At 42.8% G+C, this 27,658-nt stretch overlaps 1 protein-coding gene across 2 annotated transcripts in view; it reads left to right on the top strand.

Annotated features, from left to right (window-relative positions):
• NGLY1 (N-glycanase 1) overlaps positions 1–26,747 on the top strand; it is a 44,140-nt gene extending 17,393 nt beyond the window's left edge. The window contains exons 4-12 of one of the 2 annotated variants that reach the window (XR_002101305.1): positions 3,534–3,690; positions 9,089–9,308; positions 11,284–11,405; positions 11,809–11,954; positions 12,992–13,102; positions 14,771–14,935; positions 18,343–18,531; positions 20,714–20,834; positions 23,863–23,946. Coding sequence is in view for 1 of the 2 variants with exons in the window: in XM_019536112.1 (XP_019391657.1) it covers positions 3,534–3,690; positions 9,089–9,308; positions 11,284–11,405; positions 11,809–11,954; positions 12,992–13,102; positions 14,771–14,935; positions 18,343–18,531; positions 23,863–24,040; positions 26,070–26,245 (1,464 nt within the window). In the remaining variant the exon portion in view is untranslated. Of the gene's footprint in view, positions 1–3,533; positions 3,691–9,088; positions 9,309–11,283; positions 11,406–11,808; positions 11,955–12,991; positions 13,103–14,770; positions 14,936–18,342; positions 18,532–20,713; positions 20,835–23,862; positions 24,041–26,069 lie in introns of those variants that run through there. The other variant, XM_019536112.1, reaches the window with a different exon arrangement.
• The last annotated feature ends 911 nt before the right edge of the window (positions 26,748–27,658 follow it).

Here is a 27,658-nt window from a genome sequence, read left to right as displayed (position 1 = left end):
AAACATTCACCTGAGGTAGATACTTGACTTGGTAAACTTCCACTCCATAAATGATAAATTAATGATAATCATGATAACGACCTGGCTTTTCTATAGTTCATTTGTCAGTGCAGAGCACTTTACCATCCCCATTTTAGTGACAGGAAAACCAAATACAGATTTAGGTGAAGGACAGACATTGCATTTGTCCCTAAACATGGGTACAATTTGTGCGTCCTGGAACAAAAATATTCCAGGACTGGTGTGTATGTACATCACCCTTTTACTCAGGGTGATTAGAGCAGCTGAATGCATGGCTGCTTTTGCTTTTTGGCCACTGATTCAATGATGCAGTCCTGGGTTAAACTGTTAGTATTTCTTATCCTGTGAACCTTTTTAGGATTTATCCTAGGACAGCAGACATGGACATCTGGATGTTTGTACTTTGTCCTGGGGTAAGATCCTGGGACGAAAGCAACATCTGCTTATAGCCCTAGGGATTTTTTCCATGTCACTCTGCAGAGCTGGGAATACAACCAGTCTCTCAAATTGGCAGTCTAGTGTTTAGGGTCTTATACTGGGAAGGGTCAGCAAACCTTAACTACAGACTTCAGCACTTATAAGGAAGGAATATTTCCCTGGCTGCTTTCTGGACTTGTGTTCAGTAATAAAAGTAGTATATTGCATGGGAATATAAACAGCAGTGAAATTTGTACTTGTCTTTTTCCTCCAAACTCTGGGAATGGTCTCCTGGGTACAAAATGCCTTGTATTTCAGTTTCTTTCACTCTCCTGCTATTGTTTGTGACATAGCAGATATGTCAGCAGATTTACTTGGCACAGAAATTTGCCATTGTAGCTGAAAAGTTGTAAAGTGCTCTACAAGCAAACCCTATTTACGTTTAGCCAGTAATCTAGGAATTGGCACAAGAGAAGCCATAATGTACACATAGAGAGATCCCTGGGTCTGCTTATGTTCAGTTTCTTACTAATGGAGCAAAACAAAAATGAGACAATCCAGTAAAGATTTGCCCTGCAGAGGTGATTTCTGAATCACTTAATGGTTCAACTGAAGCATCATGAAAATAATGCTCATATGTTACATGTTATATTGGGGTTTAATGGAGATCTTTACAAAAAGAAGTTTAAAATTCCTCTTAACTGAAATCTGTAACTGTGACAGGGGGCTGTCTCGGTGCCAGTCAGAGTACCGGCCCACCCACCTGTCTTGGGCAGTTTGCCCTAATTCACCCTCCATGCTTTGATATAATAATACTAGGTGTAAAATACAAGAGGCTTCCCATTTAATGCCCCAGTGCCTAGGGTGTTGTACATGGCTCCAACCTCCCCTTTACCATGTTCCTGCCTTGCAGATGGCATTCAAATTACTCCTAACTCCCCTAGCCCCATTGCTGGGCTGCACTAGGCCACTGGCTCAGACTATCCACTGTTACTCCCCTGGCCCCACTGCTGGGCCACATTCAGCCTCAGGCCCAAACTTGGCCTCAGACATCCGGAGACTTACCTTGGCTGCAAGACTGGGGTCTCGACTCACACACGTACTCTATGCCTCTTATTGGGCTTCTAGCCCCCTACACTCTATCCCTCACTAGGGTCACTATTCCACCTCCTCACTGGGGCTGTGAGCCCTTACGCCCTGTGAGCCTCAGGTGTCTGTAGATGTGCCCAGACCCACTCAGCCTACAGCCTACTCGGGCCTCAGGCACCTATAGGCATACCTGGACCTCACTCTTGGCCTCCCTCTGGTTTAGGCCTTGGGCATCAAGCCCTCCTGGCCTCTGTGGTCTTGTTCCAGCCTCACTCAGGCTTTTGGTGTCAGACCTCCCTAGCCTCCATGTTGTTGCCCAAGTCTGTTGCTTTTTACTCAAGGTATAGTCTCCTAGCCTTTCCTGTCCACAGGGTCACCCCACTGAGGCTTTGCAGCACCCTATATTTGCTGTTCACTAGTGAGGCACTGGTATAGCATTTCCTAAGGACTGCCCTTCCACAAGCAGCCCCACCACCCCCCATACTCCCCAGCAGGGTGTACTTTTAGATCATTCCCCGGGACCAATGTAGGCCTACCTGCCCTATGGGCTCCTGGGCTCTCTCTCCTGGCCCCAACTCACTGTTGCAGTCTCACTCTCAAAGCTCCCTCTCACTGGCCGCAGCTTTCTCAGACTCCTTATCAGACACTTCCTATCAGAAAGGTGTGCTTTCACCTCTGTCATTACAGCTTGCTGGCCGGCTGAGTGCCTAGCCTCTTTTAGGCAGTGATGTTCCCCCCATCAAAGGGGCCTTCAGCCTCTTTAGGCTCTGGCCCTGCTTCCGTGCCAGTTAGGATGCCAGATGGTTCTCCACAGCCCTGACCTGCCCCTCACGGTGCACTTAATTGCTCTTCAGCCTTTCGGCTCTGGCCCCCTGGTTTTGACCAGTCAGGAATCCCTAGCAGTAGTGTAGCAGCAGCTGACCTCCCTACTCAGCAGGCGTCCCTCTTTGGGCCCCACCACAGAGCCCTCCTTTCCTGGGCTGGCCTGGTGCCCCAGATATCTTACATGAGGCAGCCATTTGCTTTGCTGGGCTCACCTGAGCCCCTGGCCTCACCCCTGCCAGTTTTAATCAGGGGCTTGCCTACCCCCCATGTAGGCCCATGACTTTTGCAAGGCTGGCCTTGCTCTTCCCTAGGCCCACAGACTTCTCACCAGGGTTTCGGTCCCTAGGAATCTCCTCCTTTCCTATAGTTCCTACCCTGAGCCTCCAGATGTACCTGGGAGCAGCACATCTCAGACTGGCGATATGTTACTCCAGCAGCAACAACTGCCAGCTCTGCCCCCCAGGGCCTCCTCTTATGCTGAGGCTCTACAGGCCAGCTCCAGTCAGGCAGCCTGCTGGTTGTTATGTGACCTCCTGATTGGCTCTGCAGTCTCCTGCAGGCTGCCTCACAGCCTGCTCAGGGCCATAAAGTGGCAGGCACCCACAGTAACAAAACCTCTTCGGTATGGAGTCATGACCAGCAACACTAATACTCTAATATAAAAACCTATGCGTGTCTGTCTGCCCGTAACGCTTTATTCACGCTCTGGTTGGCTGTCTTGGCAGTCAGTCAGAGTGCCCTACACAGACAGGGACAGACATCAGAGCACCACTGTGACAGTGGGGACTGAGGGGCAGGAGGGGAGCTGGCCTCACCCCCCTCCCCTGCTCCTTGAAGGCAGAGTGGGACAACGGGGACTGGAGTGCCGTAATAATGGAGGAGATGGGGGGGCAGGGGAGGCCAGCAGTGCTGGCATTACCCCATCAGGTCTGCTCTTTGGAGCCAGGGGCCAGTGCCCCCCCCCCCCCAACAGCTGGCAAGGAGGGGAGGAAGGGGAACAGGAAGGGGAGAGGGGGAACAGCCCCAGCCCGAGGCGGTGGGAAAAGGGACACAGGCCTCTGTCCCTGCCCACCCCCTATTATTCTTGATGAGCAATTGGCTAGTACAACTATATTTACATTTAGCTAGATCAGAGATTTGAAATCATCCAGTTTATGTGGAAATACTTTTGCGTTTCACAGGGTACAATGATCTTTCAAATACTTCAATCAAATTCTCAGCATGTACTAGTGTATGAGAATCTCTCTCTCCAAAAGAAAGCATTGGCTTCTATTCCCTTGCAAGAGTTGAAAGAGAAGGCCCAAGAAAAACTAGTGCAAGCCAGGAAAATTGACAAAGGTAAGAGTTTGAACTATCAATTTATGTAAAACTAGAAATATTGGGTCAGACATCTAGAGAATACTGTGCATTCTGTTTAAGGTAGCATTAAGGCATGTTTCTGCAAATAGATAGTACTTGGTTTAAGTTAGGATGGTATTCATAATTTATTTAGTAATCCACATGATTCAGTGAGTTTACCACCTTTGTCAAAAAAGATAATTGCTTTGAAATTGACAGTAAGTTCTAATTTCCTTTTGTTTACTTTTCTTTGGGATCATACCAGATGAAGTTTTGAGCATCATATTTCTTCTGTCCCTCAGGTTAACCTCTTGAGTTACCAGCGTATCATATGCATTCAAAATCCATGTGTTAACAGTGCTGAGACAAAGTAATATATTATATACAATGAGATAGGGATTGGAGGGATTTCGTAAGTTCAGTTCACGTGAGCATTTCTTGAATTTATTAACCCTCTGTCTTGTTTTACTTTCTCTGTCTCTTGTTAATTCATTTCTGTATTTTGAATATTTTTTCTCTCATTTCCATTATTTTTCATGCTCTTTTTTTTATTTCATTGTTGTCCATCTGTCCTTTGATCCCCCTACATGAAACCCTCCAACAACACTGGAATAAATAGGATTTTCATTTCTCTACATTAAGAAAGTTAGCAATTTTTTAATGTATATGCATGGGCCAAGAAATTTTAAAAATGTATAAGAACATTAAATTAGGATTTTCTGGTCATGTTTGGGCACTTAAGTCTGGGATTTTCAAAGTATTTGAGTTGCTTAAGAGCGTATGCCTTCCATTAACTTCCCACTGCACAGCCTGATGAAGGTGGAGGGCATGGTCAAAGCTTTTGGAGCCTTCTTGATTTTTGAAATTTTGGTACATTTGGAAGAGAGCAGTTTGGCTGTAAATATGTGATGGGCTGTTTGCTTATCAGTTTTGTGCTTATGTTTGTGGTGGTGTTATAGTGAGAAGTAAGGAGGAGGCCCTGAATTTGTTGCTTTTAGCATACACAAGCATTTTAAGTATGAAACTACTTAGAGAAAAATCAAGACAAAGAATCTAAAATTTTGCTAACAATTAGGAGACCAATGGAAAAAAAGCTATAAAACATCCTCTTTAGCCAATTAGAAAAATTAATAAGGAATGTACTAATGACTAGAGCTATGCGAAACTTTGGCAGCTGTTTCCTTTCAGAGGTGTTAGGGGTAGGCCTGCAGAACTATCATGGAAATGATGCTGATAGAGTTATAGTCCTCTGAACAAGAATGCAATGCTTGACTCCACTCCCTATGGCCACATCCTGTTTAAATAAGCAATTTAAACTGTCCATAATTGTGTGCGCTTCTAACTTTTGTGGTATTTGGGTCTTTCCAAACAATAATTTCTTGTTTGGTTAGATCACATTTGTCATTGTTTGCATTTTGTGCCTTTCATGGAAAAATTGTTTTATGAACCAGAAGTAGAATATTCACATAATAGTAACAGTTTTCTTTTCAGAAATTAACATTGTTATATTTGCTGTTCTCCAACAGAAATAAAAAGTGTCCTTTTAGTGTAATAACCTCATTCAGCTTTGGCAGAAAGCTAGAGAGAAAAGGAATAGAAAAAGAGACACAAACTGTCCAGCACAAAGCAGCAGGTTTTATTTATGTACAAATATTAATGTAAATGTTTCATTTGTACAGTGCTCAAATCAAAAGACAGTCTCAAATACCAGCCTTGGTTTGCTTAACAGATATACTCTTCATAATTCTGGCACCCTGCCTTTGATGGGATGTAGTGATGCACGGAATATTATGAGCTAGGCCAGTGGTGCTCAACTTTTCCAACCCTACAGGATGGATCATTGGAAAGTAGTATTGGAAGGGATCTCACAAGGTCAGCCCCCTTCTCAAAGCAGAATCATCTCTGACTAAGCCTTCCCAACCAAGTTTCTGTCTAACCTGCTCTTGGAAACTTCCAAGGATGGAAGTTCTACACTTTCTGTAGGTAGCCTGCTTTAATGCTTGACAGCTTTCAGAGTCAGAAAGTTCCTCCTAATCTCCACCCTAAATTTCACCTGATGTAGCTTGAGGCCATGAGTGGCACAGGGCCAGTCTACAAGCCAGATTTTGCAGACAGGGCAGTCCATGGGCCTGATCTAGCATGTGGTCAACGCACATGCACCGTGCTACCCTGCACACCCTGTGTGTGGGACTGTATCATCCAGCCTGTGGGGCACCCCATGGATCTGGAACAAAGGCAGCATTAATTGTCATGGGACCAGAAGCCACTGCAATTAATGCTGCCACCACTCTCGTGCCACCAAATGTCCAGACTCCTGAGTAGCTCTGGAGGCTATGCAATTACACAGCCCTGCAGGCTGGAGGCTGAGCACCACTGAAACAAGCCAGTGTTGAGTCCAAGAACAATTAAAACAAGGTTTAGATGGTATAGCAGAGAACTGGATAAGCATGTCCATATCTGCAACTTTAGGTGTTTTTGTTTTAAATCAGGATGTTGAGTAATCAGCACAACTTTGTTTTTAATACAGGGTTTTTGTTATAAAAATACCATTAGGCCAATCTGTAAATGCAATTACAAGCAAAATATTGTGTCTTGATGGAGTGGAAGCCACCCTTTTTGGCAGGCATGGCACAGATATGCCCGGCACCCTGCCCAGTACAACTCTGATCCCCTTTCTCTGCTCAATCTGCTGCTCTGCTTTCTACTCTCTACCCTGTGTTTCCTGCCCAATCTCTTCATCTGCTTTATCCTTCCTGTCCTGTGATCCTTTTCTGATCTCCTGCTCTGATTTCTGCTTCCTACTGTATGTGCTGCTGTGTTGCCTGTCTCCTCCCTGATCTGCTGTATGCCACTTATGACACCTGTGCTTCAGGTTAACCACCCATGCTTTAATGTGTGCAACTGTTACATGGTCCTGTTGAGAAAAAGAGCAATAGCCATTTTTGCATAGAACATTTATGAATTGAAGAAGAAGACTTATTTAGGAAAAAGTATCCAGCTACTGTGAAGGCCACTTAACCAGGTTCTAGCCCTGGGACAACTTTCTGATTTTCAAATGAACCCACTCTAGACTGTCTAGATTTAATCTGAAGGCTCCAAGGAGTACAGGCATAACAACATGGTCAGATGTCTGGGGCAACTGCCATCCACAGAAGCAGCAGCCTTTTTTTCCCACTCCCATCCATCCAAGTTGGTGCCCAGGGTGACTGCTCCAGTCATCCCACTCTAAATACACCACTAAGGAGACAGGTCAGAGAAGGGATGGGACTCAAGATTGGATTTTGAAAATCAAAGCAAATAAGGTAAAGTGAAGCTGTTTTCAGATGGTGTAATAGTGATCATATAAGAAAACCACTTCCACCTGCTGTGTATACACATGAAAATGGAACAGAAGAGTCTGCTACTCAAACATAGGGGAGGTGTCTGGAAAAGAAAATGATAAAGATATGGCACCAGAAATTCTAGCTAAGTACAAACAGTCAAAAAGCCCAAGGCTGAAATTGATTCGATCTTCACAGGTTAGTCTAAGCTGCAGAGATTTAACTGACAAAAAGGTAAACAAACATTCACTTTTGATTCTGGAAATGCAGCCATACGTGTGCTATAGCTCAGGCCAGAAGCTGGGGGGTGCTAGAGCATGCCTCTGCTCTGCTGGACCAAGGCTAGCCCACCCATCCTGTGAGGGGGGGATTTGCAGGGGAGGTGCAAAGCATCTGGGATGCTGGGGAACTGAGAGTTAAAATGAATCTGGTGCAGACCTGGGATAGAAGTTCAATAAACCATTTTAACTTAAATCAGTTAAGTGTGATACTATTATTCATCCAGGTTTATCTTAAATTGGTTTAGGCCATTTTGAAAGCAGTTTATGTGCACTGAACTTCCGTTGTTACAGATTTGAACTGGTTTCTTATCACTTATTCCAGTTTATATGTAATTTCTGTCCCTAGCCTCTGTGTCGGGGCAGACAATTATTTTGGGTGCAGGGCCACATAATGAGTTTTGGTGAGCTGTTGAGGGCCACAAGGGTAGCCCCATCCTTTGACAGGTGCCCTACCCCCTGGTTGCCATCTTGGGACCAGAAGCCCCACCCCTAACCCCTTACCTTTGCCACTAGAAGTCCCTCTTCTTGCCCCCAGAAGTACTCCTTTTGGGAAGGGGGTTTGCCATCTTGGAACTGGAAAAAAAACTAATTGTATACTAAAAATCAAACATTGACAGTAACATATTTTAATTTTATTTTAACAAATATTTTTGTCCCGATTTGTGTGCATTTGTGTGGTGTATATAGAGGTGGTGGCATAATAGCTCAAAATGAGGTCTTACTCTTGTATATTGTAGAGAAGTGTTGGGGTGGATATAGTGTTTGTGGGGGGATGTGTGTGTAGGGGATGGTGTGGGGCTGTGTGTGGGTGGGTGGCTATTGCGGGGTTTGTGGAGTGTGTGGAGGGGGATGGGTGTGAGGTGTGTGGTGAGGTGTGTGCACATAGTGAGTGGGACTGTGGTGTGGGTGGGAGCAGGTGGTATTTGTGGAGTATGTGACTGTGTGGGGGGGGAGGTTGCAGTTGTGAGGTTTATGGGGGAGGGTTTGTGGGTATGCTGGCGTGTGCATGGGAGCCCCCTGCATGGACACCCTCCCCGAGCCAGTCAGCACCCGTCCCCACCCTGCAACAGCCCAGAACCCACACACCTTCCGGTACCTCCCTGCCACTGCCAACAGTACGCAGCCCCAGTGTGCCCTACGTGCAGTCTGGACTCACCCCTACCAGAGCAGATAAGTGAGAACCTGTGCACAGCCCTAACCTGCCAGCCCCGCACTGCCCACCTGTGACACATCCTGCTGCCCCCTGGGCATGCAGCAGGGCTGGGACGGCTCCGCAGCAGGACTGTTCCTCAGCACAGGGGAAAGCAGCCCCTCCCTTTCCCACAGCTGGCAGTTCCCTGCTGCAGCCACCCAGAGCTCATGCTGCTGTGGGCTGCTCTGTCTCCTCTGTGCTGCCACCACTGCCCCACGGGGCAGCCTGGAGGTGGCGATGGTGGCATCCCCATGCAGGCTCTGGGCGGCTGCAGCCAGGGAAGTGGTGGGAGGGGGGAGAGGCCGCATATAAGAGTTATTAGATTCCATGTTAAATTTCTCATTGTTTGTCCATTGTTTTCTTGTGCAATTCCTTTTCCTAATTCCATTTTAGATATTTGTCCTTTCTTAAACATAAATATTAGTATTGTTCAGTCTTTAGAGCCTTGCTTGTTGTTTTTTTTTTTAAATTCATCACTATAATAGTGTGTTTATTATTCAGACAAACTATAAAGGCCCAGTTGTAGCAATTTTGCAGATAAGATCCAGTTAAACTTTCCTGTAACTGGGTGAATTTTGTTGTTGTTTTTTTTTTTCATTTCACAGGTGCTAATCTGAATGAAGAGGATTTTTTGTTATTGGAGCTCTTGAATTGGTTTAAGAGTGATTTTTTTCAATGGGTAAATACACTTCCTTGCAGCAAATGTGGTGGACAGACAATAACTAAAGAAAATTTACCACCCAGCGATGATGATCTGAGGTGGAATGCAAATAGAGTTGAGAATCATTACTGTACCCAGTGCCAGTTCAGTAACAGATTCCCGAGGTGAGCATAACCTAGGTTTTCTTGAACGCTTGTGTTTTCATATTCTATAAATTATTGAGAAATTGCTGATTGCATGAATAGTGATCACTTTAAGCAACACCCAGAAGTTGTTCTTAGCTCTACTTTATATTTTTCTGCCTGTCAACCTAAAGTATTGAATTGCTTTGAAAAAAATAAGGTTGTTTTACTGGGTTTAAAGAGGAAACCAATTTTATACTGAAAGTTTGACTGATCATAACTGTTTGATCAACTACAGTTTGTGAATACACTAGTTTAATTTTGAAATGTGCCATTACCAAAAGGTGTTTAAAAAAGAACTTTTTAGGGAGACTGCAAAATAGTGCATCCTACTTCTGATGACTGTATAACAGCAGATAATCCTAGAATTATACCATTTCTATAAACTGGACTTGGATATAATAAACTCCCAATTTATAAACTGGTTTTCGCAATACAACAATCACATTGGCCTGCCCTCATGCATGCTTTTACCCTGGGATAAACAAAAGTCGGCCTTGGGTAAGGAATGGCAAGCTAGCTTTCATTATCATGGACTGAGAGCATGCATAAAGACAGATGCTAGAGTGTAGCTGTAAACTCCTATCCCCATTTATCTTAGGTTTGAACACTTATGTTAAATTATGGTCTCTGTAGGTGCCAAAGTTGCTGCATGTTATGGCTTTGGAACCCAGGAAATGAACGCCACTGCCGCTCAACCACCATCCCTTTGCTTACCACCAATTATTAGGGTCTTCAGTCTCTACCAGTGACTCAGATGAGCAGTGTCAGCGCGTCTGCCAAGTGCCCCCTTCTTCCTCGTAATTCCTGCTTGCCACGACTTGGATCTTAAAGAATGAAATGGGGAGGAAGTGGTTGTCACATATAGAAATACCCACGGGAGGTACCACGCTGAGTAAAATTGATTTTTAGTGCTTTTATTCCGTGGGTCTCTGTTGTTACAGGAAACTCCCCTTTTCAGGAAGCTGTAATCCAGCAGACTATTCTTGGGGGCCCCAGCCTCCTGGCCAGCCCCATTCTAATAACCCAGTGCACAGAGGTTGTGCCAGGTCTTAGTCTCTGCTGTTACTTAACTTATTAGCCACTTGTTATGGCTGCTGTCTGTCCCGTTATTGGCAGTAATTATTCAATTAACAGCTTGTTACAGCCGCTGCTTGCGGCTTTTCCCGGCAGAGCCGGCATATGGGCTCCGAGGCTCTCCCGCGGTCAGGACTTGCCTTCCCAGCTCTCGGCGTCCCTCTCCCTGTGGGGTCCCAAAGCCACCCAGACTCTTCAGGGTCTAGGCAGGGGTCGTCCTTCTCACTGCCCCCTTTGACCCGCCGTAGCCTTTCCGTTCTTGGATGTCGGCTGCAGTTCCCACCCGCGGCGCGGCTCTGCTTTTCCCCACGCTCACCACAGCTCTCATGGACTCAACGTAAGTTGAGGTGAGAATCTGGGTTCTGAGATCCCTCTGCTCCTGTTGATCCCATGTCGGTGGTCCTTTTCTCTCTCTCTCTCAGTGGTGCTTGAAGGCATCCCTCCTTCACGCTCTTTTCTACTTATTCTCAGAGTCTGGTTGCCACTGGCTCCTTAACGGCCGGGGCCCACCCCCGCAGGGTAATTATTTCCAGCTGCCCCCATCTCCTTAGCAACAGGGCCTCAAGGGAGACCCTGTTACAGGCAGCAAGGGAGAAGCAAGGACAAGTGGTGTCAGTGTTCGCCTCCTGAGTTCCAGAGCCACATCAACACAGCCGTTCCAGCAGCTATGCTAACAAGCTACCACCCTGTTGTTGGAGATGAGTCATTTGGCCTGCAAGAAAAGAAGCTCACTGGGCAGGATCCACCCCATGGGACCAATTAATTTGTACAGGCATAGTCGAAGGGTTTAATACAGGGAGGAATATACATTCTTGTTAAAGACTATTAACTTGTGTGAAGTTCAGAATTTATGACGACTGAAACGTTTGATTTTTCCTAGATATAATAATCCTGAGAAACTTCTGGAAACAAGACGTGGGCGATGTGGAGAGTGGGCTAACTGTTTTACACTGTGCTGCAGAGCTGTTGGGTTTGAAACTAGATATGTCTGGGATTCAACAGGTATCAGTACTTTAGAACACTTTAATGCTAATTTAAGCATACATGAAAATGTGACTTGCAATCATTAGATGTGAAGGTTCCTGTTAGTCAGCTTGTAACACCTAAAAGTTGGTATTTATCCAATGATAAAATCTAAATCAGATTTCTATCTGGTTTAAGTAATTGCACTTGTTATATAAAATTTTCTGTCATCAGCAAATATAGGAGAATTTACTGGTTGCATTTTGATATTTAAGCAAGATTTTCTGAATGTATATGAGCTGAAAATGTAATCATTCCCCAAGTACGTTCCATCATGTGGTTCCCATTTTATAGATTTGAAAAATGTAAACATCTCAAACTGTAAGAGCACAAGACCCAGCTGCAACATTCTGTGTTTTCCCTTGGCTCCTCTTTCATGCAGATCATGTGTGGACTGAAGTATATTCTTCATCTCAGCAGAGATGGCTTCATTGTGACCCTTGTGAAAATGTCTGTGATAAGCCTCTTCTCTATGAGATTGGCTGGGGAAAGCAGCTCTCCTACATAATTGCATTCTCCAAGGATGAGGTAGGAGTAAGTGCAATAATGAAATGGAATTTGCTGTAAGAAGGGAAGTACGTAAAGTATGCAATTTTAATGTGATCTCTTGGATTATTGTAAAGGAAGAAGGTGTCTGGATCAGATTGTGTAAAATACTCAATATGTAAAGTGGAACACAGGACTGGAAGGAGCTTTCTGGCCCATTGAGTCCATTTCCCTGTATTCAGAAGCAGATTTAGGATTTTGCAAAGTGGGGTCCGAGAACAGTACCTGGTACTCCATGCTCCCAGCCTTCCTTCTGTCTCACTTCCCTCCATACCAGGGTGGGTAGTCCATGCCTCAAAAGCAGCAGCCAGGGAATTTTTTACGTCCCCAAAGCAGGTAAAAATTCTGCCCAATGGGCTAAAGAGAAGGAACAGGTACAGGTAAATAGACATTAACATTATGGTAACATACACTCAGGGAATACGTAACAGGTAATAGGCATTAACACAGTAATACATGCATTTATCACCTTAAGTACACCCCCCACACACATCCAGAGGTGTCCCTAAAACCAGCATTTAGTTCTGAGATAGACTTGAATGCACATGCAGAATGAATGGGAGCTGAGTCCCACTGCTTCAGTCCATCATGTGGCTGACTCATCCAGTGTGGTTCACAGCTCTGCCATGCCCCCTGCCATCTCTCTGGGTCTCTCTGTCCCTTCTGCTCTTCCAGTCACTTCCTGCTTCCTCTTCCTGTGGTCTTCTGGGAGTTGTAGTTCACATTACAATATATTACAATATGCTCAAAAGACCCTAGGAAAATAGCCATGTCCCACATTAGAGAAAGAGGTAAAACCCCCACAATCCATGCCAATCTGTGGAAACATTTATTCCTTACCCCAAATTTGGTGACCCATGTGACACCAAATGAAAGAGCAAGACCCTTTAGTGAGGAAGCACCCAGTTCAAAATCCTCATAATTACTTAGGACCAAGATGGAGGCAACTCCCTCCTGGTAGCTTTATTTGGACAAAGTATTACCTGTGTTTTTATTGCTTTTTCTCTGCAATTTGTCAGGTTGTTGATGTCACCTGGAGATACTCTTGTAAGCATGAGGAAGTACTTGCTAGAAGGATACATGTTGATGAAACAGCACTGCGTGAAACAATTAACAAACTTACTAAACTGGTATGTGGGTTTATTCAAGCTGAATTGTTAAATTGACATGTATTGGAAACAGACTATGTTAAGATTCAGGGAAAGGGACAGTAATTCATTATGCTTGTCAGTATCTTGATAAAAATGTTCTGTACAAGAATATCTTGTATTAGGAAGTTTTTCTCACTTTATCTTTATTGGACCAACTATGTAGTTGAGATATCACCTGAAGAAATCCTTGCCTCTCACATTACTCCTGATTATAAGACTTATTTTTAACAGAACATTATGCAATTGCTAGTTAATATAGAGATTACAGATTTAGAATTTTAGCCTCAGTCTGGATTCGTACTGAAGGATAACCTCAGCTGTAAATGAGTCAGTAGGTCTGGGAAGTCAAAGATGGACGTGGTACTAGATATACCTGTCACGGGCTGGAGACATTGGCATTCCTTAACCGTGCTAGCCTGAAGGGATACTAGGCTGAGATGGAACTTTCCCCTGTAACATAGAATTAAGTTACAATTATAGTATTTTTTCGATAAGAGAGGATGTGGTTCTTATCTGTAAAGCAGCTATGTGTAAGTAGCACCAATCTGTTGTCTGCATAGTGAAGGAGAAAAATACATTTCTGCTTTTTGTGCCTGAAGGCTCTGCGGAGAAAGCGAGAGAGATTCTGTTCTGTAATGTGCATCAACAGAAATGTTGAATAAATTCCAATGGGTTATACCTGTGTGAACTCACTGAAGGCAGTTAAGCTGCACAACATCACTAAGGGCATAATTGAAGACCATAGGGTTTATGGGTGTCAGAAAGCAGGGCCTAATTTGCCCTGCAGAAATTTTTATTACTTATAAGAGAACCCCAATGTGATTCTGAGCTCTCAGACTATTCATAGGATTCTCATTTAAGAAAGTGAAAGTTTTTCATGGCAACTTTGCACATTTGACTTTATATCTTTGAAGTGAAATCTGAAACCTCCCAATTTCTGGTCCTTTTAAGTATCTTTCTAGAAAAGAACTACACATTTTACCAAGTAATAAAAGAAAGTATGATTCTTTTTCTACATAGCATAATCTCGACATAATTTACTGTAAGTCCAACTGGCATGGTTTTACTTCTTAAAAAGATGGACTTTCTGCTGCGTTTTTAGTGGTGTTGATTCCACTGTGAATTAACCCTTTCAGGAACCAAAAGATTTTTTATGGTAGAGTTTAATTATTGAACCAAGATTGTTGCTAATGAGAACATTTCATCATGTAAAACAAAGGGTTGGCCCAGTAAACTTTCCTGCTTTCTAGTCACAGGCAAAAAAATATATTGAGGTAGAGTTAATGGAGAAAAATATGTATTATTAACCTAGAATAAATACATTACAGGGATGGTATAACAGTCCAGAATTTTGCATTTTAAATCCTAGATTTTCAGAGCGACAATTGATCTTAAAAATGATAAGGTGTAGGAATACAAAATTGTAGGATACTAAAGGAACTTTAATTTTTCCCTTGTAATAACACTAGCCTTATCATTAGGATTGATGTACTGTAGCACACATGGTCCTACAGTAACATTTTTTTAAATGAGTTTAATCTAGAATTTTCATGGGGTTTTCCTTGCCTGATGTCATTCCAGGGCAATATTGCAGTTGAAACTACTCTGAGATTTTTTTTTTTTTTTGTGCTTTTATTATTATTACAGAAACAGCGGTCTTTGTCAGAAAGCAAAAGGAAAGAGCTCCAGAACAGAATAATTGTGGAGCTTGTTGAGTTCATTTCTCCCAAAACTCCTAAACCTGGTGAACTTAGCGGAAGGACATCTGGTTCAGTGGCTTGGAGAATAGCCAGAGGTGAAATTGATTCGGAGGTATTTTAATTTGTGAACTGGTGATCATCTTAGAGGTGTCTAAAGTATTTGCTTCGCTAGATACAGTTTAATGAGCAATATTTTTGTTTTTATTAAAGCTACAATATATTAAGAGCAGGAAATTTTAAAAAACCTGCAAGTTACTTGGGCAATGAAGAAAAAATATTGATAATTGCTTCAGGAATTCGTAGTGGTCTAAATAATGACACCAAGGGGTAGCTTCCTACCATTTATTTCTTTTGTTAATTGGATGTAGTTCAGGAATCACTGGACAGTGTAAGTGCAACCTCTGCTCCTCAGGAGAGATTAATATATATAATGAAATCTGGTTAATTAGACACTGGGATAACTTCTTTCTGCAGTCTTATTAGTCAGTGCGCTGAATCTCCACTAGAGTCTTACTGATTTGTGGACAAAACACTTTGGTTAATGTGTCATCACTTAAAGTCTAATTAGTCCTTTCCAAATGTACATAAATACTACATCACAGTGGAATTTGCTCCTAATAATTAGTTAACTTAGAAGATGCTGACTTAAGCCATCCACATCACCTGTTTACCTGTTGATAGCAACCTTTTTGAAGCACTGTCCTGTTTCATTTTGTCGAAACTGTTTCACTGTTTTGACTCCTTTCGACATTTCACCCAGAGGCTATAATGGGGAATCATGACAATACCTAAAACGCAGTCATTTGTTGCCTAATTCAGATGCAAATTGCAGAGATGGTAGCCCCTTCTGAGGGCACGAAGCCTCCCAAGTTCAGTGCCAAGATAGGTGCAGAGAAACTGCATCCCAAAATCTTGAAAGCAAAATTTTCTGGCAGCGGCATCCTCCTCTCACCCAGGGCACAGATCCAGGGGCTCGCATCCCCAGGAGGGCTGCAGGGCTGTGTCAGACTCCTCCCAGGGGTGCATGCTGCCGCCTGGGACCAGCACTGGGCACAGCCCATGCCCAATGCTGGGCTCCATGGAGCTCAGCCTGGCAGCGGAAGGTGGAGTGCAGCCCCAGCTCTGCCCACATCTTGCTGCTGTGCTGCACTCTGATCGGCTCTGCCAGTTCCATGCAGTGCAGCCCAGTGACAGGAAGTGGACAGATTCGGTGCTACAGTCTGCCTCCTGCCGCTGGCTTGAGCTCCATGGGGCTGGCAGAACCGATTGGAGTGCAGCCCAGTGGCGGGAGGCAGAAAGAGTTTGTGCTGCCCTCTGATTGGCTCTGCCAGCCCCACAGAGTGCAGCCTGGCAGCAGGTGGCAGGGAGAGCCAGAGTTGCGCTCTCTTCCAGGCTGAGCTACATGGAACTGTGGAGCTGCTCGGAGTCCAGCCCTGACTTTCCTCTGCCTCCCACCCCTGAGCTGCTTTGAAACTTGAAATGTTTTGAAATGTTTTGAGTGCCCTCATTTCGCTCGAAACACATCAAACCAGCTTCAAAATGAAACAGTGAAATTCCGCATAGCTGTACTCCCTAGCTTTCATACGCTTCTAGTTTTCTTGGCTCAACAAAACAGATAATCAGTCTTTCCATTTCTCCAGAATTAACTTCAGTTTTTGTAATGAGCGCATGTAACAGTATAAATATCTTCAGCTGACCCTTGGTACTTATGATCATGTGATTCTTACAAAGCAAGCACTTTGAAATTTTGTAGTAAGAAATTATAGATTGAGGCAGACTACATATTTTTTGTTATATACATATTGTTTTCATTATAAATGCCCCCAGATCATTCTTTACTGTGTATCAGTATGACAGAAAAATATTTCTCACAAAGGGTTGAGAGATTGAGCTACTGATAATTAGTCATCATTACCAAACCTTTTGGAGTGATGACATTTAATCAGATTTTACTGTATTTACATAATTTCTCCTCCCATCAAGTTTTTCAGCTATTTCCAAAAAACACATTTTGGTTACTTTTCTAAAATACTTTATACTAAGAGGTAGAATTTCCTAACACCTTAACCAGAGGTAACCCAGAGTGGCACACAAGTATGATTTTATTCCTGTCATTTTGCACATCATTTTCTGAGTGATTCTGTCATATGACATCAAAAGATTGTTGAACTAATAAAACTGGTGAAGAGGAACTAATGGATTAAACAGCTGTGTTCAGTTTTGAGACAGTAGAGCTTATTTCAATTCTCTGCAATTTGGTGGATTTTATTTCCATGTTACTGAATCTTAAGATATGAGCAATGATTAAAAATCTATTCTTAGAGTTGAATATACTATTTCTTCTTGTTTTCTAACCCCCCCACACACACATTACAGGTATTGTACAATGAACTGGTTAATTGCGCAGTTACCTTAAAACAAGCTACATGTGCAAAGTAGCTATAACACAATAATAAGCTCTAACCAGCTATACAATTAGACCTGAAAGTATGTACTAACTTTGTAAGTGGTTGCTATCAAGCTTTAATTTGCACATGTAGCAGGGCCTTCCTATGGCAGGGTGCCCCATCAGCTGACAGGGCTCCCAGGTGCAGAGGTGCTCCATGTCCAGCATGAAACCCCAAAACCCCAGGGATTGCAGCTGCTGTGATTCCCCAAGGCTTGGGGGTACATGAAACCCCTGGATCCACACAGGACTCCCTGTGTGCAGCCAGGACTGGGAACCCTGTCAGTTACAGGGACTTTTGGACCCAGCTGCGCGTGGCCCTCACAGCTGGGAACTCCCTCAAAGGGGCCCCCCAGCCTTAGTAACCTGTTCCTTGCCGATGTAGGGGGAGCCCAGGGGATCAGGCTCCCCATACACCAGCAATAAGGCAAGATTATACCTAGTATGTAATCCCACAATCACACCTTCTGCCATTCACGTATGGCATGGCAGGAGATACAGTTGAATCATTCAGTCATTAGATTCAATTTCGCCTTTACCTGCATGTGTAGAGGGGCCCTAATATATAGTAAGATACATTTATCCTTGAATACTGTACAGTTATTGAATTCTTACTCATTAATTCTTACTCATTTTGAAAGACCATCTTTTTTATTTCCCCAATCTCAATACTTTTCTTTTCATTAGTCTGTTAAATGTGCTTTTTTCTGCTCTTCTGTGAAATAATTACTTTTGGAAAGACTAATGGTACTAAATATTTTAAAATAAATTATTGCCCCTCTCTGTAAGGAAAGGTGTGTGTTCATTCTAGCAAAATAATAAAAAAAAATCCTAAATTGAGGATAATTTTTTTCACTGGCATCTTTCAAAACAATTCACACTCTTTATTCAGTGACAGTGCAATTTTTAATGAAGGTTTCTTGTTATACTGATGATAATTAGGTAAGACCATAGTGGCATATGTTATCTGATATAATTTTCCAAATATTTATATTTTCACAAAAAGCCAAACTAAAATTTACATAATTATTTGGAAAAGAAAAGTCTAATCTATAGCGTTTGTTTCTTTTCAGAAGGCAGGAGACACTGTTTTTATTCCCACTGGAAATGAGAAGACCTCTAAGCTCTTTCATCTCTGCTACAATGTAGTGGAAGACAACTATACACGAGTTTCCAATAACAATGAAAAAATCAATGGTTGGGAGAAAGGAGTGTGGAAGATGGAGTCTTTATGGAGAAAGGTTGAAACAGACTGGAAAATGGTAACTACAACAATAATTTAAAAAATTCACAGTAATTTATTTTATTAACGTAATAGTCCCAGTGAAGTCTAAAATCACTGATTGTATTGTATCAAATTCTATGTATATCAAAATAGTTTAAATTATTTCTTTTGCAGTGTAGAAATAGCTTTGTAGCATATCATATCATTTTGTTGCATGGCCAAAGGAAAAAAATATCCTAAGCATTACAGTGGTACTTGCAAGAAGGCAAAAAATGGTTAGTTATCCAGATTATTGAAGACTATGCCAACTCTTTCCCATCTGTCAAGACTCTGGGCAGCAGGATGATCATCAAGGATCCTGGTTTTCTCTGTTTTTAAATCGGAGAATTTGCAATTTTTAACCCCCAAATCCATGTTTTTTCCATGATTAAAATGAAACATCACTCTCTAGGTATCAGCTGAACACAATATTTTATTGATATATTTACTATTTTAAAGCAATTTGGAAACCTAGCAGTGCCTCAATCACTATAATAAAATAAATTCTAAATACCTATACATTTTTGGCATTTGATTATGCGTTTTTTTTATCATGGAAAATCATAGCTCCCCCATCCCCTTTGCTCACCAGGATGCAGGTCCAGCTCCAGCTGTCCCCCTACACTGCTTTGTGGCACTGAGCAGCCCTCATATACCAGTCCCCTGCCCATGCCATTGCCCCTCACTCCCAACCCACAGCGTGTCGTCCCCCCCCCCCGCTGGTGCCACCACCCTGTGCACAAGTCTGGGGGGCACATGCCCTCCCCCAAGTGCATGCAGCAGCAGGGAAGCAGCCCCCCATCACGTCCTGAACAGGCTGCCCACGGCTCTGTGTCACTCCCCAACCAGGCGATGCGGCCACACATTCTGGCCCCAGGCACCAAGCCTCACGTACCACCCCAGCTAGGCAGCAGCCCCAGCCCTGCCCAACTCCCTCAGTATGGGGTCCTCAATTGCCCCCCACTACCACTGCCAGATTTACCTGCAGTAGCTGCTCTCCAGGCTGTGGGACAGCCATGTGCACACATGCAAATGGCCTCACCTGCTGATCGCCCTTCTCCTGCCCCGCCAGCCCCTTGCAGGCTGGAACTCTGCCAGCCTGTAAGGGGAGGCCTACCATCTCCCACACTTTTCTCCTTTAAAAAAAATATAGGTTTTTCTGGATGAGAAGTGAGAAAGTCTAGGTTTTATCATGTTTGTCTGTAGCAAATGGAAAACCCAGATCCCTGATGATCATATACTCTAAATCGCAGGAGTGAAGAACTGGAGCTAGAGAAGGGGGACATCTGTATACAAACAGCATTATTAGTACGAGCTGTCAAGTCTGAAGAGGGGTATGCCATATTAGAGGCTGAGATAAAAACATACAACAAAGTGGAGCGGCAGGGAAAGAGGAGTAGAGAAACAGAAGCAATTGAATAGAGTGATAGCTGTTCTCCAGCCTTTTCAGGTCCGTCTAACAATGTAGCGGCACTTAATATCTTCAGATCAGAAATATATGGCCATATTGAAGAATCCAACTGCTGATTGGAGGAGTGTGTCATGTGAGGCCGTATACCTACTGTTCTGTGCAGCTTACTACTCCAGCTGTGTAGATTTGATGGCAGATGGAGAAGTAATCCAAGTGACTGATCACAAAGAGTTCATAGATTCATACACTGTAAAGCTGGAAGGGACCTCGGAAGATCATCAGGTCCAGCCCCCTGCACCAAGCAGGAAAACGTGCAGTTCACATGCAGTAAAACAGGTCTTTTGTGGTGCTGGAGGATTAGGGCTGAGGACAAAAGAAATAAACAGCAGGACTGGAAGGCTAAACAAATCCAGTCCCTCTCAAACTTGTAGCCAAGATGCATTAGTTCTCCACAAATGCACTGTTACTTATTTCTAAAAGGAAGACTGTTTTTTAACTTTAGCAGGTAGGTGTACAACTGAACAAGGTGAGTTCAAACTGAACAGCTCTCCAAGAAACATTTTAGCTGAAAAAGCATTCATGAAAAAAGAATCAGTTTATCCTTTAGCAGGAAGGAAAAGATACTGTAAACCACTACCCTAAAGGTACTATCACTTTAAGCTCATAAACTGTAAAGAAGAAATAAAATTGCAGCACAACCTGATGCAAGTAACATGGATTTACTAATTCCCCTCTGAGCAGTAATCTTTACCTTATTTATGTGCTTCAGTGCTCTAAACAAACATGTTGAAATAAGACTTTGTTGAACCAGACCTTGGCAATTGCTAAAATCAAGGATTTAATATGACAGATTCCCCAGAAATTGTCTGCAACAGAAGCAGAATGTAAAGGTCAATATAAGAACCCATCCTGGGTTCTTATATTATGAGCTTACAATGTTAGTTACCGTTAGGGTAGTGGTTCAGATTTTTACAACCTTTTTATTTCAAAGGAGTCTCTCACGAGATACTTAAGCTGGATTTTATCTTCTAGAATCAAACTGCTCACCATTTCTTCAATCAGACTGCTTGCAGTCTCTTCAGTAACACACATCACTTAAGAAAATATGTGCATAACTAAATGCATATAAAATATATGCTTGAAGACAGTGCCTAACTAGTCAAATCTGAAATCCAAGTCAGAAAGGTACCAAGAGGGTACTTCGGCACTTTTTCTGAGAGAGCTTGTATATGGTAGAAGTGATTTCAAGACTCCATGCTTTGTTCCAGTGTGTAAATTCATGCTATGTTATTTAGTTATAGACTGTTTGCACTGAGCCCAAAACTGAACAGTTGACTTTGTCCAGCAAGACTTCTGAGAAAAGATCTAGACCTTACCTTCGTAAAACTAGACTGACCTATAAATATGAAAGGTATATGGTGTGTGTCAGTGTTAAGTTTGGTTTTTTTTTAACTTCTGGATAGAGCATTTTATTCTTAAATGCTTAGGTTTATTGAGCTCAATTTGGTTCTGGTAAAGGACAATTCAGTAACTTCTGGTCAGAAGAAATCCCTTGCTGGAATTAACTGTGGTGCTTTGAAAATTTGCAGAATATCAGGGTCACTGTCACAACATTAAAATCATGTATTTATAAAAAGTTAATTAAATGAATACATTTTTTTTCATCAGAGTATTCTTCACAATCCTATTTCAGTACCTTTTGTAGTTTTTCAACTCTATTTGCTTATCTAACTTCAGAATCAAAACTATTTACTTAACCTTTTTAAGTAAATAAGAAGTATTCATATGGTATCTCATAGTCCTTGGATACAGTTTCCATATGATGATATGCTCTTTGATAAAATATATTATAGTTTTATCATTTTATTCAGAATTCTTCTTTCCAAATTTAAAAATAAAGAAGTTATCATTGACCATTTAACCAGATCTTAATCCAATTGCCTGATCTTGATTCTCTCTCATTCATCAGCAGGAATTTGCTAGTAATTCCATTAGGGATTTTTGTAACTGAATATTCTTGATAGAGGATAAAGATTTTGCCCCTTAAATCTATAATGTTTATAATATTGACTTGTTGGTTAGAGCTGCTAGAGTTAAGAGGTTGACAGTGCTTTTGTTTTAAAGACCTCATACCTTAGATATAGTAAAGAACCCTTGTAATGTCAGCATTAGGGATCCTGGTTTTCTCTGTTTAAAAACTGCAAAATCTCTTATTTAAAAAAAACCCCAAATCCATGATTTAAAATGAAATGCCACTATATATGTAGGTATCAGCTGAACAATGCTTTATTAATATATTTACAATGTTAAAGCAATTTGGAAGCCTACCAGTGCCTCAATCACTATAGTAAAGTCAATTCTAAATACCTATACATTTTGGCATTTAATTATGAGTGTTTTATCATGGAGAATCACCCTGCCCCCTTTGCTCACCAGAATGCAGGTCCAGGCCTCTCACTCCCCATCCACAGCCCACCCTGGCCCCCCCAGTCCTCCCAGAGAGGGTTCCAGCTGCCAGGGCTATGGGGCCAGGGACCCAGGTCTGCATCCCCTTGCCCCCTGCAGCAACACCCGAGCCCTGGCTGCCACATGTGGGAGGCAACAGCTGCTGCAGTGGTATTGAGCGTGGAGCCTGGCTCTCCCTCCCCCACAGGCAGCACAGCCAGACCCCAACTCCATGCCACTGCCCCTGCTATCGGGCAGGCATGGGGCACAGGGCACTTTGCTAGGGTAGTGCAGAGCTTGCAGCAGCAAGGAGCTTCCCTGCCTAGCCCCACTCTGCCCTGCTGCACCACGTCCCACCCGCTGGGCTGCAGAGGCCCTGTGGGAGAAGGCGGCAGGGCGGGAAGCCCAAGCTGGCAGCAAGCAGCCCACCCCCACCCTGCACACGGATCTGGGGGGCACGTGTCCCCCCTGGCTTCCCTGGGAGTGTGCATAGCAGTTGGGAACCAGCCCCACCCCTCTCCATCCTGCTCCTCACTGGGATCCTGTGGCCCCACATTCCAGCACCAGGCCCCATATACCTCCCGAGCTGGGCAGTAGCCCCAGCTCTGCCCAACTCCCTCCATCCATCCCTCCCTCCCTATGAGAGCCTCAGTCCCCCCTGCTCACCCCCAACTACACTTACCTGTGGGAGCTGCTCTCCAGGTTGCCTGGTGGCCATGTGCATGTACAAGCATGCATGCACATGGCACCCTCTGCCTGATTGCCCTTCTTTCACTCCTGCCAGCCCCTTGCAGGGTAGAACTCTGCCAGTCTGCAGAGAGCTTTTTGCAAAAGTGGAAAATCCACATTTCTCTGTTAAAATGAAAACCCTGCATTTTTCTCAGTTAAAAGGGGAAATCTGTGGCTTTTTCCCCATGGGAAATAGAAAACCCAGATCCATGATCAAGGTATAGGCTCTAGTTTTCAGGTGTACTGAATAAATGCTGAGCCAAAAAGAACAGTATGCAAATTCTCAGTCTTGCAGCCTTATCCCTTTCTCCAAGTACTGTATTTACTTGGTTCTAAGATGAGGCCTGTCCCCCATCACTCCCCCCACCTCATGCATTTAACATGGCACTGAAAATCAGTATCACTGAGGATCACTGTAGTATCCTAAATACTTAAAGAGTAGGAGAATTTAGTAGTTTGAGCCCAAGGTGCTTATGGCTAAAAGTCTACATAGTACATGAAACAGTACAGGATAAAGTCAAGCTTATTAAAAATGGACAGTTACCCAAAACCACTGTATAGAAATCAGTTAAGAATTAGAGTGATACTCTATACAACGTTTTACTGTGTAGAGAATTATTTTTAGTGACTTTATTATTTTACAGTACTTGAAATTTGGTGTGCTTCTACAGTGGATGGCCCTTAATTTGATGAAAGCTGTGCATCCACATTTCAGTATCTTAACCATGTTCTCTTTCCATTTAGGTTTATGTAGCCCGAAAACAAGGGTCATCTTCTGCTTATATCAGCTGGAAGTTTGAGTGTGGGTCAGTTGGTCTAAAAATAGACAATATTTCAGTTAGGACAAGCAGTAAGACATTTCAGAGTGGAAGAATAAGATGGAAACTGTACTCTCCCACAGCAGAAATTGATCTTATTGCAGGCAAGTGTGACTTTTTTTACTCCTTTTTTTTTTAACTGTGTGCTATATGTGCTCTAGAACGTGAATGTTAAAGAAGATTAAAATGCCAGTGCACTTGAAGTTTTTCCAACAATCTTTCTACAATGGATTACAAAAAATAGGAGGGTAATACTGTAGTCCATGATTAGTTTTTTTTTCAACATGGGACAAAAGTCCAGTTCATGGTGGGGCAGGGGCAGGTGGTTGCTGCAGCTTCAGCCCCAGCCAGGGCTCAGGGTTGGAGCATGCTCCCCCATCATTGCATACCCTCTGTCACAGCTCCAGCTCTGGCCTTGCTGTGTCCCAAGGCACAGAGTACATATGCTGCCTGCAGACTTTAAAAAAAACACTTTATCAGAAGAAGCAGCATGTTGCTTCAACTCAGCTCCATAGTGTCTGTATAAATCAGGTGCTTTAGTGGGGTTCTTTGGCACTTTTTTCTAAAACTGAGTTGATTGGCTACTAGTTAAAAAGCACCCAAAAACGTCTCACTAAAGAGCCCAATCTATACAGATGTTGGGTGAGTCAGGTCCAACTCACACATTGCCTCTTCTGGGTATATGCTGGGTACAGGTACATGCTGGGTTTTAAACAAAGCACCATTTTGTTTTCTTTTTAATGTCTGCAAGCAGCCATAGTGGCTCCAGCCCCCACCCATCCGAGCAGTAGTGGTGGCAGCTCTGTCCCCAACTCTGGCTGGGCCCAAAGCCATCACTGCCCCAACCGCTGCTGCCTAGCTGGATAGGGACCAAAGTCACTATATGTTCTGTGGTAGAGGGGAAGTGGCAAGGCAAGGTACAATGGAGGGGAGCACAGGCATTGCAGAAGAGAAGCAGTAGGAACCAAAGGACTCAGGCACTGCAGGTGGGATAAGTGGTGTAGAGTCCACTTGACTCCTCCACCCCCAGCCTCCCCTCCCACCTGCCTTCCCACCACAGTGGTGTGGGCAGAACAAATTTAAGACAATCCTGCAATAATTAGATTCTATGCATGGAACATTATAACAAAGCTAGCCAATTGCCTGTCAAGAACAACGGGCAGGGCCTGGGGGGCGGCCAGGGACAGAGGCCTGTATGGCCCCAACCCCCCACCTTTGGGGCCAGGCCCGCTCCTGTCTTCTCCGTCACTGCCACCTGCAGGGACGGGAGTGTTGCTAGCTTCCCCCACTCCCCTATCTGTTTCATATTCGTGGCCTGCAGGGAGTGGGGGGGGGTAGGGGGGTGCTGGCCCCAGCCCCCCTCCAGTCCATTGCTGCCACCTGCCGGAAGACAGGGACAGAGGCCTGCATCTGCCCCACCATCACCTCCTCCACACAGCAGGGCAAGGCTGTGCTGGCCTGCTCCCCCCCCCATCCCCTCTGTCCCCTCTGTCATGGCAGTCCCCTCTGTCCCCTCTGTCCACCTGCTGTCTGGAACACTCTTCAGGCACGCTGATTGGCTGCTGAGACAGCCAATCAGAGTGCAAATAAAGCATTACGAACAGACTAAGGTTTTTATATTTGAATATATACATTTTCTGTGTATAGAATCTAATTGGGGAGGGTCATCCTAAATTCAAAGCCATCTTGAATTCAGGTAAATACAGTATGTCGTAAATCAGACTTTTTGATCTGTTGATGAAAAGCCATTATGTACAAAGGATTACTACTATATAAATGACTAAATAAATCAATGACTAAATAAATTGTGATTTCTTCTGCCTAGTTTTGGTGGTGGACAAGGAAGGTCTAAAATTAGGAATCATCAAAACCCAAAGAATTCATGAGGTATATGTCCTGTTTGTGACAGGGACCCTCCAATGTGTTTGTATGCAGCCCCAGTCCTGACTGCATCCTCTAGAGGACACTGTCAAAATACAAATAATAATTTGCAGTGGACTTAATACATCCTTTGAATTACTAAGTATATTTGATAAGCTGTTAGTTAGGCTAATAAATGTTCAGAAGAGAGAGCCTTTTGAATGTTTGTGCAAGTTATTTGCAGCAGAACTTTACTTGTATTTTTTTCAACAGATAAAAGTCTTCGTTCATATTCACATTTCTCTGGTACAACAGAAATTATTTTGGAAGCTGAACTAAGTGGAGGGGATGGTGATATTGCATGGCAACACACCCAGCTATTTAGAGAGAGCTTAAATGACTGTGGAGAAATTTGTTTGGAGATAATTATAAAACTCATTGACCTCTGAGAACCTAAGCAGAAGAGAAAGTACATGGATTTATTGTATGCTGTGAATACAATACAAGGACTTGATTGAAAATTACCATGGTTCATAATGACGGCAACCTATTTCCCATTTGCCAGTTTTCATTTGGCCATCTTGAAAATAATAAATTTTATACTCTGAGCCCTGAAGAAATATCAGAATTTTATAAATGCAATTCCTATGTAAACTTGTACCTTATAGGTAGTGATCAAAACAAAAACATATTCATCCTGAGAACAAATGCAAATTTTAAGGTATTTGAAATTGATGTTCCCATTATCCACTTCCTCCAAGTGGAAGGGATAAAATATTTGTTGGAAAGCAAAACTAAGTTGTGAATGTAAAAGAAATTTTAAGTATGCATTTTAGGACTGATTTACTTCATATTCTCTACTGCAGTTCAGAGTTGCTATTATCTGGTATGTCTTATGTCATTGTTCATTTCAAAATATTTTAATTAATTATAGAAAGAGTTATACTTGTCCTTCTCATTTCCTTTGTTTAAAATGTTTTCTACATGGAAAAGCAAAAATGTTATTTTTTTTATACCATAACAGCTGTTTTAGATAAACATTTTAAAGAAATTATAATAAGATTCTTTATATGTGTATATTGGGCTAAGTATTAAGTGTATTTTGGAGTATGTTAGTGTACAGGGAAATACTTTTACTGACAAAATAACATTTAACTTATAGTTAGAAGTTCTGGCATGGCCTATCATGTAAAATTAGAGACTTACATCTGGTAAAGATATATAAATGATTTTTTATCTTGGAAGATACCTAGTTTGTTATACATATTTTTGTACCACATCAATCCATATTTGCCACTTCTTTTATTAGGCAGTATATAGAGTTGGTAGATTTTTAAGAAAAGCTTTCAACCAGGAGACCAAACTAAGATTTCTAGTCTTGTTTTCACTGGTTGAGAATACAGTCAAGTGCACTGTACTGACTCACTGTGGAGTGAGTGCTTGGACTCAGCGGTCCACAGGTGGGAATTGAGGTGGAGTACTGGTTGACTGTAAAGAGAGTTCTTCACTGTAAGGATGGTGACTACAGTGTAAGGATTACAGGGTAAGGGTGTTGGTGGAAGGAAAAATTGAGAAGTTGTCAGGGTTACTACATTTAAAACTTCCCTCTTTCTCTTCTGTTTCTCCTTGAACCTTCCAATGTACACACAACCATATATAATACATAAACACCCATAAACACAAAGGCCAATGTGATTGATGTGAACCTTTAAAGAAAATCATAGTTTTGGCATATAAGAATATAGGAAGAGATTGAGTTGAAAGGCAAGGAAATAGTCTATGTAGTTTGTACAAAATACAGGAAGCTTTAAAATAAACTTTTGACATGTCAGTTTCAAGGCACAGAAAATGAGAGGCTGAGC

Source organism: Crocodylus porosus, unplaced genomic scaffold (assembly GCF_001723895.1).
Source record: "Crocodylus porosus isolate Cpor-Errol unplaced genomic scaffold, CroPor_comp1, whole genome shotgun sequence".
NCBI lineage: Eukaryota > Metazoa > Chordata > Crocodylia > Crocodylidae > Crocodylus > Crocodylus porosus.
This window is presented reverse-complemented; position numbering and strand designations above follow the sequence as displayed.